Below are 18,938 nucleotides of genomic sequence, written 5' to 3'. Positions count from 1 at the left end.
TTTTTTATTGTTTTTCAAGTTTACTGGTTTGTCTATTCAGTTATGAAGAGTAGTGGAGTGCAGAAAGTTGTTAGATAAATGAATCATTTTACTGAAATAAATGCTGCATCTCAAAGCCAATAGGAGAAAAATCAATATTCAATTGAAAGTATCTTTGTTTAAATACTGAAAATTATTGATCTGCTTCTGTACTGTTTCACCTGGCCCCTGAAAGTTGACTCATGTGACGTATAAAACTCTTTAAACTGCTCTCAGTAGATGGAATGTATATTCTACCTAATATTTTCTATTATACCTTGGTAACAGAATTATGTCAATATGTAGAATGTGAAAATTGGTATATAGTGAGATTTACCTGTCAATGACTAAGGAATTAACTAGAAAAAACAAAATTCACAGTCAACCTTTGCCAAGCAGCTGTAGCTCAATATGGATGTGGTTAGTATCAGTATGGCTCTGGTTTTGATCCATGGTAGTCCAGACTTTGGGGAAGATCGCATGTAGAAATCACCACCCAAACTTAGAGGTTTTTAAAATCTCTATTAAAATAGGATAGAATTTGGATAATTTTAGGGATGCAAGGTATTCGTAGAATGTTTTTGTGAACATTTCAATAATCCTTTGCATCGACTATCTTATTGTGGCACATTATTCTGTGTTTTTTCAGTGAAAATGTTGTAGAATAGCCCTATTTCATCTCCTTTACATTAATTATATGGATGTTTATTTCTTTAAAAATCTTCTTCTAGGCAGGTTCCAAACTTGGCCGTATTATTGAGGCTTGCATATCTTCTAATTCAAATTAATCAGTAAGAACATTTAATATTTAATCTGTTTTATCTTTCAGTGATGTTCTCAAATTTTGCCTAAATTCAAAAAGTCTAATATGTGCTGCTGAAACAGGTTGTTTTAAGAACCTTATCCAGCTGCTGATATCTGCTGCCAAAATCATTCTAAAAGAGAAGCTTCTATCTGTTATGTCCAAAATAATAATTCAGTTCTCTTTGCAAGCCATGACTGCTTCCTGGTCTGTTTGAAGTGGTGTGGAAAACAAATGAGTTGCATCAGTTATAATAGTCAATATGTAATATTCCACTTACAGGGTACAGTAACATAACTTCCTTTTTCGAAAAACCCAAAACGCTATCAAAAAAAGGAAGTTATGTTGCCGTACCCTGTATATACATGACTTGATTTTATCGTATTTGAAGTCAAAATCTTAGCCTTAAACCAACAGCGTTCAACTCATTTCATTGGGACTTATACTGTCCAAAATAACATGAACTTGTAAATTATACGATTATGAAAAGCAAAATCTAATATGGTTAAAACATACCGATGCATTAAAAATATTTCCACCTATATTTTTTCGAGTGTGCTTTTAAACATTTGCAAGTAAGAAAATTAAACGCCAGAAAAGTCACAATAATTAAAATTGCAGCATAATTAAAAGAGGACTTCTTTCATTATCAAAATTTAGAAGTTTATAGCATTTTAGAATTTTAGAAGTCTATATAATTTTAGCATATTTATTTATCTGTATGTAATGTGCAATAAAACCAACTTTAAGCTAATGTAATTTTCATCCAAAATTCCTTGAGGTATTTACAAAATGCTAAACCGCAAACTTGAGTCTATAACAGACAGTAGGCTGCATAGCAGTCCAGTGGGTCGAGCACTGGGCTTTTGACTAGAGGGCCTGGACTCATTTTTTAAGAGGCATCTTTGGGAACCCTCAGCTGCATCCAAGCATGGTACTTAAGTATCAGGTCTTCCTGGGAATGTACATTTGTCACACAGAAAGGAAATGACCCCCCTACCCCGATGCGTAAATTAAAGTTATACTCATCTACTACACCCACCTCAATGTGAAGTGTTCAATCCTAAAAGGGTATGGATGAAGAGATTGAAGGATTGTGATTATAGGATGTATAATTTGGGATAATGCCGAAATGTGTTGCCAAAGTTATTTTTTTCTGTTATTCCATGGTAGAATTATTTTGGACTTTACTTGAAATAATTGGCAACCAAATTTACTGCATTGTTATATCATAAATGAAATCCACCCACCGCTCTTTTTAATGTGCATATACCTACGACCATATCTTATGTTAGCTCAAATAATCCCTTATTTTTAGGTTTTTCTAAAATTTAAATGCACATAGGTAGTTTATTGTTATAAAACAGAAGTTGTAGAGTTACATGTCATGTATATTATTTAATGTTATTAATAGTATATGTATAGTTTACTTTAATCAGAACATAAACAGATGTGCCTAAGTGATCTTTGATCTTTTTTGGCGGTAACTCACTATATTTTTTGCTGCATTCTCAATTTAAAAAAAATATTATGCTCCACCAGATTTGTAGTTAACTTATTTATTTAATCTCTTTGTTGCAATTTATAGCAGCAAATACCCCTCTGCCATTCTTCTAGTACCATATTTACCATGTTGAACTAGTAATAGTGGTGCTCTTTTTCCCTAAATCACCTTCATTTTGAACAATACCAGGGAAAATTTTAAAATTACATTTAATTAATCATGCATAATTACTTTAATCAGGTTGTCAGGAGGCTGTTATGAGTGAAAAAGTAGAAATACCAGTTGAAAATACAGATGGTTCAAGAGTTATCCCTCCAAGTTCTGTTGGCACACCCGAAACTGAACAAGGAGCCCCTACTTTGTCTGCACCCACAGCAACATCAACCCCTCAAATACCCCGTACCATAGTCGGGGGGCCAAATGGCATAGTCAGGCATGGAGGTCCACCTTACAGACGGCGGGGGAGGAGAAGGGGACCTCACGCCTACATGACGCCTGAGGCAAGGAGTGAACGGAGGCTAGCTAAGCTGAGAGAGGTACTAAATATATAGAAAGTGGTAGTGTAGTGCCAAAGCAATATGTTAACTCTTATGCATAACTGCAATTTATGCCCACCCCTATATTGGTAGGAATAATTATTACTCTAATGCCACTGTCTATACATTCTATTTGTCATTAGAGGATTTTTCATTTACTTTTCCTGGGTCTTAATTTACCTTTTGTCAATATATTTTTTTATTTATATAGAGGGTGATATTCCTTTTAGTTGTGAGATTATTTAATGTGGGCTGTAGGCCATTGAACATGCACACTGTGGCAACAACCAAAACTATGAAGTAGGATAAACACCATTGATACCAGTGGTACCCAAAGTGATGCAGGATGGCCTGCCAAAATATACCTAATCAGGTTCCAAACAGACAGGAGAAAAAACTGGAAAAGGAATGGCATGTTTGTCGAGAAATTCTGGAATAATTCAGGAATGGGATTCTATAAAATGAGTAGCCATTATAAAATAAGGTTTCATTTTAAATTTGCTGTTAAATAATTCCAGCTCATCTAGATATTGAAATGAAAATTATATTTTAGCATATAATTTAGTCATAAGCAATACTCAAAAACTTTGGTTTGATTCCAGTTGAATTCATGATATTTTACATAATAGGAAACCCTCATAGAGCCTGAATTTTTTTATGCATTCAAAAATAAGGAATCTTATGCAAAAATTGTGAGCTGTGAAACTGTAAATGAGCCTAATTCTTTGACAGACCTTCCAGTGTAATTATAGTACTTTTTGATTATTGAGATGGAAAATTGAAATGCTTGCATACTTTGAATTGTACATCCCTCCAACAAGGGTGGCCGTTATTTGTGAGGAAAATTTATATATCAGCATCATCTCTGTAATTATTACAATACTTAAATTTTTGTTTATAATTATACAAGTATTTCCATATGGGAAACTCATTGGCTAATGCCACTCTTAGCCATAAATATAATCTAAAAAAGTCAATGAAAACCTTACTTGGTTCAGGATAATCCATCTCTTAAAATGAAAAGTCTCTGTATGTTATGTACAGTGGAAAAATCAGGGAACTTGAACCTTTGTCCTTATTGATCTAAACACTTATTATTGGTCTTTGGTCATCACAAATGATTTCCATTTTCCTACTGCAATGAGTTTCCAATCTGTATCTTTGTCCATTTATATGATGTGAAATTGAACACTTCTGATGGTCAGCCACTGTTTTAACTCATCCTTCATCTTGAAAGTGTATCCATGTTTCACCCACAGTTATGTATCAATGGGGAAACTTGTCAGAATAACGACGGGGAAAGATTCAAACCAGCATTCAAATCGACCATATAATTATGTTCATTCTCCAGTGGGAGCAAAAGTGGCACCCATCCTTGTTGAAATATTTTCATGTCCAATTTTGTATGCAAAATTAAAAACACTAACTTGTGATATGCTTGTGGCCACAACTATTTCACAAGCTTTGAGTCATTGATCACTCAAAACCATATTGTGGATTTTGTTTATCATTTCAGAGAAAGTCACTTTCACTGGACTTCCAAAATGATGGTCATTATATGTGGATGTATGGCCTCATTCAAACTCATTTCCCCAATCGTAAGCAGTTGCAAACACGGGAGCAGACGTGCATGAACTTCGTCCAACTCGGCTTTGATTTCTTTCCATGTTAAGCATTTAGAATGGAAGTGTTTAATCACCTTACAAAACTCATTTTTTTCCATTCTTCCAACAAAAGTGTTGCTTCAATCTACTATGAAAATGAAATCATGAGATTGATATAGTTTATAGAAACTTTAACAGCAGTCTAGTGAGAGGTGAGGCTTAGTAAAAGCAAACCTTATCAAATACCATGAGCGCCACCTCTTAGATTTTCCAAGGACATATTATAGGACCCTCTTAAAAACACTGATTGAAAATCTTGCAGTCAATGGGGTGCAAGTGTCCTCTCATGGTAGTGCAATGAATTATGTTCTTATAGTGTAGAGCAGCTAATTCCCAAAAATAACTTTTGTCGCAGGTAAAAGATCAAAATGGCTAGTTTGATTTTTTTAAAGTTGCTTTAGTTTTGCCTAAGGTTAATCTTTATTATCTATTTGCAGCTTGTCGGAACTTGTGAGCCCAAGGAGGTGATTGAGGTAGCCGGATCCATTGTGGCTGACTCTTTAACATCATGGGAAATGCTCCTACTGCGTGCAGAAGGATCACACCGTTCTGGTATCTCAACTAGTACTGCTCACATTGGAACTGTTTGTCAAGAGTTGCGATCTTTGCTGAAGGAAGCTAGCAATGTAGTGGGACCGATGCTTGTGCCTATATCCACTCCTGACTCTGTACCTGCTACTAAGCTAGTTGATAATGAAGTTAAGCCAAAGAAACCTATTAGAAGTCATCGCCTTCAGGTAAAAAAATTAAATTGATTTCATACTAATAGTTAATGCTGTGATATAATATTTGAAAATATTTATTTTTTCTCGGTTCTTAATTTTTTATGCAAGATGTTATTTTTAGGGTAATTTAAAGTATATACATGTATGGATGAGTGAGAGAATTGCTGCAGATTATTTTCATTATTCTTTGATTTTTAAGACAACCATAATTGTTTGTTCAAATTCATTTTTCTTGTCCCAATCACACAAGGGTTCCATAATGCTTGTATGTTACACCAGAGGCTTTCTACTGGAAAAACTCTGAGAAAATAATCCTTGAACATTTTTCCGTGCTTTATAGTTTTGAAGGTTAATTGAAAACACGAGTTTTAAGGTACTTTGATCACTTCCCATATGTTTATCCAGGTTGATGTGATTGGGAATGTAAATAATTTTGAATGGAGAAATGTAATGATAGTCAATTATGCCCATGTAATTTCTGCTACTCTGTACTTGTGTACATATCCTATTTAATATATTGTTTCATGCCAAAATATATCTTGCCAGCAACAAGGAATATGCAATAGCAACTTTGAAAAATTAGCTAAAGTAAATTGTTTGTGCACAGTTTTGTCTCTTCTGTGTGAGATACAGAGATGTATGCGTTACACATAACATTCAGGGTGGATTGCTTAAACAGCATTACCATAATTGAGAAGGCTACGTAATTAATTGGAAGAATTTTGCTTTTTGGCAGTATTACCTGTAATAGATAGTTAGAGGTCTTTATTTGGCAAAATTGAGACCTAATGGTCCCTTCTTCCATTTAACCCATAATGTGATGGAAAAAGCAAAAGGGGAACCAAGTAATGATAATAATAATAATTTTATTGGTCCAGCAATCAAGTACATGATATGGGACAAGTCAGAAGATAGTGGAATAATATACAAAAAAAGTTCTAGAACAGAGCACACTATAACAATATTACACTCCATCATTAATGAAATCCACAACCTTGTAATACATTTTCTGGAGTAACATTGCTTTAATTTGGGATTTAAAAACGGAAAAACTATTGATACCCTTTAACTCATTGGGTAATACATTGTAAAGTTTTAAACCCTTTGAGTTCAGATCACACAAAGAACTTGTAGTGCGTACATATGGGATATGAAGGTCATTAGAACTTCTTGTGAAGTGGCTGTGTACAGCACTGTTTCTATAAAATTTGGTAAAATTATTCTAAGTATACAATAACACATATAAAATATATACACAAGGAAAAGGTAACAGGCCCATCTTTCTAAAAATGGGTTTACCAGGGGCAAGGTAATAGGAATTAGTGATTGGCCTCACTGCTCTTTTTTGCGTTTTAAAAATTCTGGATGCATGGGGTGATGAACCCCAGAACAAGATACCATATGTTAAGTGGGAATAAAACTGCCCATAATACAAAGTCAACAGCACATCTTGAGATACCGTGGATCTTAAGGATCGAATTAAAAAGCATTTGGCACTTAGCTGGTTAGACAGATAATTAATATGCAATTCCCAAGTCAATGAAGCATCGAGGTGTAGCCCAAGAAATTTCACACTACCCACCTGGTGAATTGGCTTTTGGTTAACTTGAACACTAATAGAGTTGCTTGTTTTGTTCTTATTATTAAAATAGACAATTTGGGACTTCTCAACATTAAGATCAAGGAGGTTGTTGGAGCACCAGTTACTTAAATGATCAGAAACTAAATTGCATTGATTGGGTAGAATAGCAAAGGCAGAGAAGGCTTTATACCAGAATAAACAAATATAAATGGCAAATAGTACTGGTCTAGATATAACTGAAAAGTACTCTGAAAATTTTTGATGAACAGAGCATTTGAAACTTGGCTACAATCTTCTTTACCTTCACTTCTTATAATTGCTCATTTACTGAAATATTATTTTTGCCACATTTACTGAAAAAATTGAAATAAATCTTCCTCCATACATGCATATTTGTTAAATATCATTTTCATATGTTTTGTTGGCCCAGGTTAAAAAACTTGTTAATATTTTAGCATCAATTACATTTTCATTAATTGTGGACTAGGAAAATCCACGCAGCTCTGCAGTTTTTGTTTTTTCATGGTTCTTCACTATAATTATTCATAAATGTTCCTCAGGCTTTTGTGTCATGTGAAGGGACCTCAGTGAGCTTAAGATGTGAAATTCACGAGTTTGTTTACATATTGAGGTGACCTAGCGACTGAGGGACGTATTATTCATGGAAAAATAATAAGTTAGGTGGAACCAAAGAAATGATTGATGTAAAATATTTCTTAATACTGCATACTACCCTCTTTTAGCCTAATTTCAAAATAACACTAATGATGTATTTTTGAAGGCTTCTTGATGACTCATATGTCTTAAATTTTGCATTTCACAGCTTTCAGGTGAAAGTAATTGGGACAATTAGCATATGTTTTCACTCCTTGTGGTTCCTTAAACCCCTATACTTTATGTCAATAATTGACACTTACACTTGCGTAGATTTTTTCAGGAATTCGAATGCAGGTGTTAAAGAAACAGCTGATGTTTTTTTTAGCTGGAGTGATCTGTACTGTCGGTTTAAACTCACATTTCCGGGACCAATCTAACCTCACTCCCAGCCTGATTTGGAATACATGCAGCTATAGATCTGAAGGTCTGACTATTTGTTTATCATTGGGTCAAACTGGTATCAAAAACAATTGGCAATATGAGTATATCTGGGTTTCACAAATTTTTCTAAATTCACTTTATCAAATTATTTAAGTTATTTAAACTGGCTTCTTTGGTACAGTGCACTTCAATGAGGCAGTCTATGTTTGCCCCTTTAAGTCTCATCATCACTCAACCAAATGTGTTAAGCAAATGTCTCCATTGGAATTTGTATCCCAATTTACCGGGCTGGAAGATATGCTGAATGACTTTATAATTATACTTTTATCTTAGGCCTACCATCCATGTGTAGAGAGACATTTATAGAAAATTGCATTAAGGAAAATGAAAGCCTTAAGCTTTGTTTTTCCAGTTTATTTTATTTATGCAAATTAGGTAATTTATAAAAAAGTATAGTAACTGTGTAGCTTTTTTATATAATCATACTTTCTCACAAATGAAAATTACATGCACCACAAAAATATTGTTAAATCACAGTCATCAGAAGCTGTTTATCAATTTATGTCAACATTTAAGAATTACTTTTATTCACATGGTTTTAATATTGCAAAGTTTACAAGTATGATTTACTGAAAAATTGTATTGTTAGCAAACTATAATTAAATTGTTAGATGAAATCTATGAAAATGTGATGGAGATACTTCACCAAAACACTTGACTCTCCTTTTTCACTTTTCACCTATATGAAGACTTGTTCCTAGTAGCTTGAATTATTTACACCAGCTTACAGCTGAGAACCAATTATTTTGCCTTTATGGGCCACATAAAAGCATTACGACAGCGTAGAAGTTCTGGTCCAGTATGATGAAAATGTATGGTTGTAAATGACCCATTGTTAGACAGTTTTGGAAGCACCTTATAGATTTTGTGAATATCTTAGGGGAGGTGTTATCTCAATTATTTTTCATGCTATTCTTTGAAAGATGGATTGGTACTGTCTAAGTGTTTTTCTCTGACAACATTTTGATCAGCTAATTACACTTAAACCGTGTTAATTTTATTTTTTGAGGGTATAAATAAATGAAAGGACTAACTTTGTAGTTCCACACGAAAACGATTTATTCACACGACCCGGGTTTCGAAGTAAAACTTCATCATCAGGTGAGCTCTCTACATTTGCAGCCCTTCTTATATATACAGCCAGGGTGGGGGTATTTTTTGAGGGTATTTTTTGTCTATTTAATCAAGGCTAAGAAGTGTAGCAATTCTTAGTCTTTGGTTCCATGTAAGATTTATCTTGATCTTTAGATGACGGCTTAGTATTTGTATTAATAAAGTTCTCGTGATTTTAGTGTAAAATAGTATATTTTTTGAGTATCTCAAAGAGAATTTCTTATAAATTCATAAATTTGAAAGACTTGCTCCATTTTTTATGCATAATTTCTTATAGTCAGATATTTTTCTTCTCATAATGTTAACATTCATTCACTCCTTTGAGTTTGGGCAGCGCATGAGCACATCTCTTTCTATAATGAAGATCTTTATACATATTCAAAGGGGTTTGATTATATGTTTAGGCTGATGACTCTTAGTTTAACTTAAAATATTTAGTTTATAAATATTAAATTAAAGTATTTATAAAAATCCTCATATCAGCTTGGGTGAAATAAAAAAATAACATTTGATTCTATGAGTTGAATCTATAAAGCATATTAATTACTAAATAATTGCACTGATCCACCAGTTAGCAAATTCATTTGCAACTGCACTATATCTTTAGGTGTTAAATATGCGGGAAATGGTGGTAGCTAATCGAAAATTGCTATCATTTGCTCATGAATATGTTCCAATTCTCCCAAATCACTCCTGAACTTTGCTATTCCTAAAAAGCATATGTTGAAAATAAAATCTAGATGGGCATGAATTTGTAACTCATGATAAATAAGGAACATTTAAATGACTTGAGAGGCAAGATAACCTTTGATAGAAATTAGTTCATGATAGCGAACCATTAGAGTGCAATGATGAAGTATAGTGAAATATTTTATGGTTGAGTGTATGTGGGCTTCAAGGATAAAGTAATTAAGCATGGTCATAAGTTTTGAAGGGTCATTTGAATGATTTATTTTAGGACTTTCTTTCATCTGAGCATTGCCACCTGATATACAAACCCATCTGCTGACTGAAAGGATGTAACTTACATTCAAGCAAATGCATTGATGTTGAACATTCTACCGCAGTGCTGGCAGTGTGACTTTCTTGTTAGTTCTTCCAGGGAATTAGCTTTTGTACAAAGAGAGTTGTTTAGTTCAGTATAAATTACTGCTATTATCCAAAATTTACTTATGTAAATAGAAAATGCCGGGAAGTTGTATCTAAAGTTATGACCACAAATTGGTATGTTGAAGTACAAAGCACACTTAGAGGATAGCAAAGAAGTCTTTCCGCCAAGTCATAGTAGGGAATTGAACATGTCCCATTCAAGTTGTAGTAATAATAAATGGGATGAGGCACAAATGTCAAAAAAGACCTTTTCTTAGGAAAATAAATTGTTTTGGCAGAAAATGAAAAGACAAGTGACTTTGGAAATCAAGATTAGTGGGTTGGATTCGGAAAGTTAAGATTGTGTAATGCAACTGTTTTTATTTCTTAACCCTCTCTCTCACAACTAACTGATGCTCCCTCACCCACTCTTCTCCCAGATAGAAACTACTATTAATGTGCTGATTGTAATTGTTTTTATACATTTATTTATATTTATTATTGAGGTACAAAAGAGGAAGTTAAGTCGTATATTCTGTGAATAGTCTAGTTTTATTTCTTTGTAAATGTATCTCAATGTATGCTTATTCATCACCTGCCACCAAACCTTTGTCCTTATCCCCAAGTTTGGCTTAAGAGTTAACGGTAGATTGTAACTGGTGCCCATGACCTGTAAATATATTTTTGGTGGCCAGTTTTGTCCCTTTTTCATGACACATTCTGTACTCCCAGCTGGCACCTAACAGAAAGTTAAAAGTATTGGTGTACATGGGGCATCAGAGGCATCATCCAGATTTGGAACCCAAACCCTCTGGTTATGAGCTGAATGATTTACCCTCTAAATTACCACGCTGCCTATTTTTGATCATCTACCTGCATCTATTAATAGTGTAATACCTTGCCTAACAGCAGCAGGCTTTGATTGCTGTGAAAGTTCGACCAGCAGGAATAAAAATAATTTTCTGTGCCCTTTTCATTTGTGGTTTCAAGGTACATGTATTGGAAGAAGGGTTTTTTGATCCTTTGATCCTCTTCTAAATTGAATTGTCTAGAGAGTTCATTCTGTGATATATTTTATTATTTGATTATTCACTGACTCATTTAAAATTGTTAAAATGATAATCAATTTACTTTTACTTATCATTATATATTTTATTATTTGATTATTCACTGACTCATTTAAAATTGTTAAAATGATAATCAATTTACTTTTACTTATCATGTTCACGATTTTTGTGTTTTCATTCAGCTTTAGCAACACAGCATCCACATTATCTTTTTGTGAATAATGAATCATCCAATAGTCATATTAATTTTTTCCTGATTTAGCATGGTAATACACTGCTATTTTTGTAGATACTTAGCCATTTTTATCATTTGACCTCTAGATATTTTAACTTGATGTTAATGTTAGCTTAATCAAGGTCTTTGGCTAACTTTAAATGGAAATTTTTATGATTTTTTTCCTAAGTTAATTCCATGTAGTTAATCCAAGAATTTATGGCAGCCTTAATAGAAAATTTGTGTTTTTACCTTGTAGATGGATAAAAGAGTAAGAAGACTATAAATCAATGCAATTCCTTCAACATTGTCTTGATTAAATTCCAAAGAAACTGCAGGAGATGCTGCAACAGTAATTTGTAATGGAGTCATCTACTAATATGCATTTCAATGCAACAATTACTGAGTGTGAAAGTTATTCGCGTTGACTAGGATCCGAACCCAGATCGACAGGACATTGAGGGATCCGCATTCGAATCCTGGTCAAGGCGAATGATTTTTACTCTCTGTAATTGTTGCATTGAAATTGTCTTGATTGCTTACATCACCCTCAAAATTATTTGAACTGCCATCAAATGTGGGAAATAATCATCTGAATTATAGTTCTCATTACTTCTGTTTGTAGGTGCATTCTACAGTATGTCACCCAATATAACAGTAACTTTTTCCTCCAGCTAACCTTTTTTTCTTACCATCCTTGCACCGACTGACAGCTGAGCCTTTGAACTGCACTACCTATGCTCATAGCTGCTCAAAACATACCCTCCTATGTTCAGCAGGTGGCAGGTTCAACAAGCGTTCAAGGCTTAAGAAAATATGCCTGGGCATGGATGGGTATGAGATTTCAGTGGACAATTGAAGAGATCTACTGCATCACAAAATTATGTAACATAATGTTTGGGTGAATAATATTCTGAGATAGATCAGTTGGAGATGAGGGAATTCAAATATGTGAAGGCTCAGCTCACAAATTTGTATGTATTAATAGTTCAAAGTAGTGGATTGTGCGTAACAAATGTATAAAAATCCAAAAATCTATGCTAAAGCAAATTGGTAATAATCTACCTGGAATCAAAGAAACTACTCTGGAAGCATACAGAAGGTCATGAATTATGCATGAAAATGCCAAGAGTCAAAATGGGATGATAAATTAAAAAATTCTATAGTTAATATTTTGTTAACTGTGTCATTTCTCCAGCCATGATAGCTTGGAAACATGTGGAAAAATTAAAAAATTCTTTTAGGTGACCACTTAAATGGATTCTGTTTTTTTTCATGATTATAACCATAAAATCTGTCTCCTATGATAATCAGGAAAAATAAGAATCTGCGATAAATTTATAATTAGATCTGAATTCATTTACTATGAACATCAATGATGGAGTATGTGAGCAGCACATAAGAATGGATGAATAATTTTTCATGTGGTTCTATGAGGTATCACATGAATGCAGCAAAATTTAAGACAAAAGGCCTTGAGCTGAAAGGGCTCCTGTTCATAGCAATGGATAGCTTTCGAGAGTATTTCAGAATGTTCAATTCATATTTAATCAGAAAGAGTGATCTTATGAAAACAGGTGATGGAGAGAATCAAACTCTGATGGATGAAGAGCTAACCAGTGACAAATTGGAATGCATTGTGATGTAGACACAGTTACAGATATCCTAGAACAGGGTTGGCCAATAAATTGATCCTGATCCACCTGTTGATTGTGGAATGGTTTTAGGTCAATCACGTCTACATTAGTTGTTTATATATCATTTTATATTTTGAAAATAAGTAATTTTAGAAAAGTGATGTTGTTTTCTACTTAGAGTGAAAACCTCTCATGTCTATTCTAATGAAAGTACCCAAGTTAAATTGTGACTTATTTATTCATGATAAACCCCAATAATTTCCAAAGTGTCAAGGTAGCTTGCAGTCAAAATTACCTGTTCTTGTCAAAATGCATCATAGATTGGCCATTTGGCCATCCCTGGCCTAGAGGAACAGAAAATCAGAGAGAATGTGATCAATAAATGAAAAACTTAGCTTTCTGCTGCAACATTCTGCTATCTCTCTAACAACTCGATCCACAGTCTCTAAGCCCTGTCCTGTATCCTGACCTATAGGAGCATTTATAGGCTGTTCCTGTGGTTATTCTTTTTCTGCATCACTCTCTACCTTTCTTGCCTGTAATGCTTTCAATAAGGTGTGCCTATTAATATGAGGCACATCAATTCTTTCTTGATGTTCATTTCAGTCAGTTTAAATGTTTTACCATGAAGCTGCACTGTACAGCCAAATGAAAAATAAAATACTTTTAAACTGAATGAACTGAAAAACTGCAAAGAATTGGTTTGCTACTAATTAAGAGACCAAGCATAATTGCAAGCATCACAAGCAAGAAAATTATTAATATCCCCTCTCTAGGGTGGGTAAAAGTTTTAAAGTAATTATTTGTTAATTTTTAACATAATTTGTTCAAAAAGCTACAGTAATACTGTACTCTCAAAGCTACAATTATTTATGGAAAAATTGTAAGCCCAGCCATCTTATTAGTGCAAGTAGCAAACGACTACCTAATATCCCATGGTATAACTGGAGAGAAGTATACATACTTAATAATTATTCCTAATCCCCATCCTTAATTTTTCTTCAATAATATTTTCATTATAAATTTTTTATTCATGGTATTTTTTCGTGAGATAATTTTGCTTTGAGAATTCTTATTATACAAGTGCCCTAAAGTCTTGTAAATTTGTCGTAGACACCCAAGAAATTTTCCATGTATGAATTACTATTATATTATATAAAATAAAATGAACAATTTTTACTAATAGTTTCAAATATCTAATAGTGCAATCACCATAATAACTGATGTAGACTTATTCTATTAGTAGAAGGTCTAGATCTTTTTCTTGATAAATAATTTTTGTGGATCTCCTTCGTTTTCTGATAATTATACCAGTTGAAATAACTTATTTCTGCCATTTTATATCTTTGGTGCTTCACCTTGTTTTTAAGACCAGCAGTTGTTGCTTGAGGATGGTCCATAATGCAAATTAAAAATTTTAAACTCAAGTCAAGGTTGATCATTTTATACTCCTGATGTCAAAACTTCTAAACTTAACAATAGTTTGCAATAACTTTGGGTTTGGGTTATCTTTTATTAAGAAATTATTATCGCCAAAAAATATTGATTTCTATAATAGGTACAGTTTGGCATGAATGAATTCATCATAAATGCTGATTAGAGAAGAGTTTCTACTCATACCTCCTATCCCATTAATAGCAATAAAAGAATGTGTGATTTAGTTAAAGGTGTCACATCTTGAAAATGTCAATTTAAATTAGTGTAGGGCAAAATGTATAGGTATTATTTCAAAGAGCATTTAGTATTTCCCAGCCCCGGCCTAACCGCCTTTTGTTTACTCCAAAATGTGCTCTAAAATCAACCTTTGTCTTAGGGGCCAATAATACACTGGTATAATGACAACCAATAAGCGCAGGCTGATTTGCCAGAAAGATACTACTACATTTTTTTCTGTATCAGAGATAGAAAATGGTTACTATTATTACAAATGTCAACATTATCAATGTTTTGAGTCTGTAGTAGGCAACAGTATTAACATAAAAATAATTTCATATTTTCTGCCTGACAAGTATTTTTCATAAATTCTGACTTGAAAAATCAGGATGCATCGAATGGGCCAGGAAATAGGATAATTATTTTTGTGCCAAAACGTCACTGTTTTCCACATTCCAAAGTATGTTAATGTTTGTTTTAGTGCAGAATGATATTGATGGCCGCCTTATCATTTTAAATGTGTCCATTTCATTGATGTTTACCTGTCCAGATATTCCTTTATCAGGCATATGAGTATAATAATGTATTGTCTTTTTAGTCTTTCAATCAAGGAATTTTTGAAGAAGGAATGCTGACATGTTTTGTTCAAATTTTTTGCCTGTCGTTACATGGGGAACAATTGATTTCTTAGCCCATTAAGCATATTCTTGGGTTAATTGTAGTGAATATAAGCTATTTAAAGTACAAGTATATTCTTTTTTATATTAGTAATACGGGAACAAGTTTTTTTTAATGAGGTTTGAAAGGTTAAATGCATGTGCCCTATTTAAATCATTATATATTTTAGTTTTTCCAGCCATGTTTAAAATTTAAAAAAAGCTAGTTACTTTATTAAAATGGAATTTAAATATTTGTCTTTTTGTTAATGACATGTGTAACAGGTTCAAAATGTAGTTCATGTATTTATAATACTAATCTAGAAATTGTTTCAAACATCAATTTTTCGTTAAATTTTTACTAATCATATCATCTGAGTGAAACAATTGCCAGTCAGGTGTTTAAATGAAATATGAAATTTTGAATGATGAATTTGTGCTGAAAAATGAAATAATCACAATCAACCTGTGCTATAAGGAAGTAAACAGATTGGGTAAACATTTTATTATAATTAAAACTGAGACCAGAGGTCTTAACAATTTTAACATATTCATCAGTGTATAGCAATATTAGCTCAGTTGGAACAATTGAATATATTAGCTCATCTTTATTCTGTCATTGGTTTACAATGATATTTTCTTTTTTACATCCTGAAACCATCAAGCATTGTTTTTCAGATGCTTCATCGTTAAAAGAAATTTATTGTGGAATATGGTGCTTTCCAAAAATTTCTAATCAAGTATTGTTATTATATTTCCAGATTGAAGATGAAAGAATAGCATCCATGCTTGGAGTGAAGTGTGGAACTTACCTAGTGAGTGAGTCTGATGACCAAAAGTTACTTTATCGAACACCTGTGAGAACAAATACCTTGGATGACTCTCATTCACCAAGGAATGAAAAAGAAGTTATAGATGCAGCCTATGCTCAAAACGAAAAAGACATTGGTATGCCTCCTCCATCGATGGAGCCAGCTGTTAAAAAGATCAAGCTTGATGAAGATGATGAGGGCAGTAAGGATTGTGACAGCAGTTTGTTAAAATCTGATTTATCTGGTTCAACTGGTGATGAATGGAACAAAGATGATAGTAGAAAGAATGATATTGAAGACATGTTGTCGGGTGAAATGTGTGAGTCGAGTGAGGAAAGAGAAGTGACAGCATTGACTTTGCCAAGTGCTACAGTTACCAGTGGTGAGGTGGTTTCAGCTCCCTCACCTTGTGCGGCTCTGTCAGAGGTGGAGGATGATGTAGGAGAAGTCTCTGCATCTGGAGACCATAGTTCAGTTCAGGTTGTTGATGAACTGGTGAATCAACATCTGAAAGAAATGAAAATTGAGAAGGAAATAGATTATGCCATTGCCCCAAAGCCAGCTCCAGGGACATCAATAGGGCTTGTTCCAGGAGATTGTGCCGGTAATGTAACAGCTGCCACTATTCCCTCAACTTTTGAAACCCTTCAAGATCACTTTCCTACTTCAGAAACTGAAGATTCTATGAGACCACAGGAAATTAGGGTCAGAGGTGAATCCCAGGGTTCAAATTCAATTCCTAATGAATCATTTTCTTCTACCTTGGCATTATCAGAAGTTGTTAGTCAGCAAGTTGATGACTCATCAAAATTACAGCAGTGTATGGACAGTGTAACTAAAGAGCTTCATGTTGATCATGCTAGCAGTAAAGTGGAAATAAGTTTTCAACTGCCACCTGATAGGTCTATGAACCTTGACTTGACTGGCAGTAGTATTGACATGAGCTTAGACTCAAACATTGAGAGTGGTCCCGAGTTAGATTTTGAGGCATTAAGTGAGGAATTCAATAGGAATACACAGAGTTGATCCATGAACTCAAAGTTGGTGTAAATATGACCTCATGGTATTTTGTTTATACTAGTTTGATATGATTTCCTCCCCAAATAGTTTCCTCACATGTACATTTTATATTCTGTACAAGGATTCAGGCATGTTGGGATTTCCACAGCCTGGTATCAACTAAGCATGTATCAAAATGCTTGAAAATTTTATAAGAAATTGTAAATATGTCTGATGAATTTCTGTACAGCAGTTTATTTGTATCTTACCTTAGCTCCTCAAATTTATCTCAAGAAATATGGTACAAATCCAATTTGGAAACCTAGTTTTCATACATTGTCTGGGGTAAGTATTAAGAAAAAGCATTGTTTTATGTTATGTTGAAATAACATGATCATGATATTTAGCACTGAGTTACACCTCTGTGTTTGCTCATAGCCAGAGTTAACTTTCTTATTTGTGCCAAACATTTTGGTTATCTCGTACATTATTCTTGTTGGAATATAAACTCCAGTGTCAAATTATATTTAATGGTGGTTAATTTGCAAAAGTACCTTGAATTAGGTGTGATTCTTCAGTTGTGTTAGAAGAACAGAAAATTCAAGTTTATATTTAGGAGATATTGTGATGTTATATTTTAAATACACGAAAATACTTGGCTTCAAATTTACTTAAATCTTAAAGCTGAAAATAGAAGTTTTGAGTGTGGACTAAAATGCCGAAGGAATAATTTGTATAGTTCATAAATTTATAGACAAATTGAATTTTATTAATTTTATTTTGTCTGAAAGTAAAATGAGAACTTACATTACCTTTTATGTAAGGTATCTATGATATATTTTCTTCATGAAGTTATTGCGTTAAATTCTTTCTGAGATGGTGAATAAAGTTTATTAATAATTTGCATTCCACTCCATGCAATAATAACCTTCAAATCATCATTGGTATTGTTTTTAAAACATGAGGTGCTAAGAATAAAATAAACACTCAAATTTAATTTTAATTAAAATTTGTTTATAAATGCTTTGACATGTTATGTAAATGAGGAACATAGTAAAAATACATTACTGACAATAAAGTATTTTTGTTTAATTATTTTGTTAAGAGCTATTTTGGTCTTTTTAAGTAATGAAATGCCAAGTATGATGGTTAAAAAATTTTACGAACTTCAAATAATAAAAAAAATGTCAAACAATATACTGATATTGGTTTAACTATGGTGTCTTTGACACTTGGAAACTGGCTCCTTTGTAGTTTCAGTGCATTGTAGTGATGCATGTATTTTAATTTTTGAATGGGTTGGACTTTTTAACAGACTGCATGGCATTGACATTTTAAGCTGGAATGAACACTTAGAACAGGGTGCGGCAACATAACTTACTTTTTTCAAACACAAAACGCATTCAAAAAAGGAAGTTATGTTGCTGCACCCTGTAGTGTAGTGGCCCAATGGGTGGACTTAGCTGGGTCTTGCGTTGAAATCCAGGTATGCCTTTGGAGAACACTCGCTAAACCAAACTGTGTGAATTTCCTTTCTTGGAAACTCCTGGTAGCCAGGAGAATGAACACCATGGTGTATGAATTTCATAACTTTGGGCTTAGTGTGAGGTGAGTTCTACTTTTAAATTACCCTAACCATATCCAGTTAATGATTACTTTTCTAAAAGGAATGAAAATTTTGTAGTCCCTTGTATTTTTTTCCATTGACTTCCCATTCCATTCCCTTTGAAAACTATGAAAAGATATTCTCAAACATTAAATAGCAGATA

General features: G+C 33.3%; 1 protein-coding gene across 1 annotated transcript in view; it reads left to right on the top strand.

The window, feature by feature from the left end:
* The window catches only part of LOC139687940 (uncharacterized), a 35,151-nt gene extending 16,941 nt beyond the window's left edge, over window positions 1-18,210 (top strand). The window contains exons 4-6 of the mRNA XM_071585305.1: window positions 2,565-2,860; window positions 4,962-5,261; window positions 16,120-18,210. Coding sequence (XP_071441406.1) covers window positions 2,565-2,860; window positions 4,962-5,261; window positions 16,120-17,196 — 1,673 coding nt within the window. The 3' untranslated portion in view covers window positions 17,197-18,210. The remainder of the gene's footprint in view (window positions 1-2,564; window positions 2,861-4,961; window positions 5,262-16,119) is intronic.
* The last annotated feature ends 728 nt before the right edge of the window (window positions 18,211-18,938 follow it).

The sequence above is a fragment of the Hetaerina americana genome, unplaced genomic scaffold (genome assembly GCF_022747635.1).
Source record: "Hetaerina americana unplaced genomic scaffold, ioHetAmer1.1.p SCAF_2, whole genome shotgun sequence".
In the NCBI taxonomy this organism is placed as follows: Eukaryota; Metazoa; Arthropoda; class Insecta; order Odonata; family Calopterygidae; genus Hetaerina; species Hetaerina americana.
This window is presented reverse-complemented; position numbering and strand designations above follow the sequence as displayed.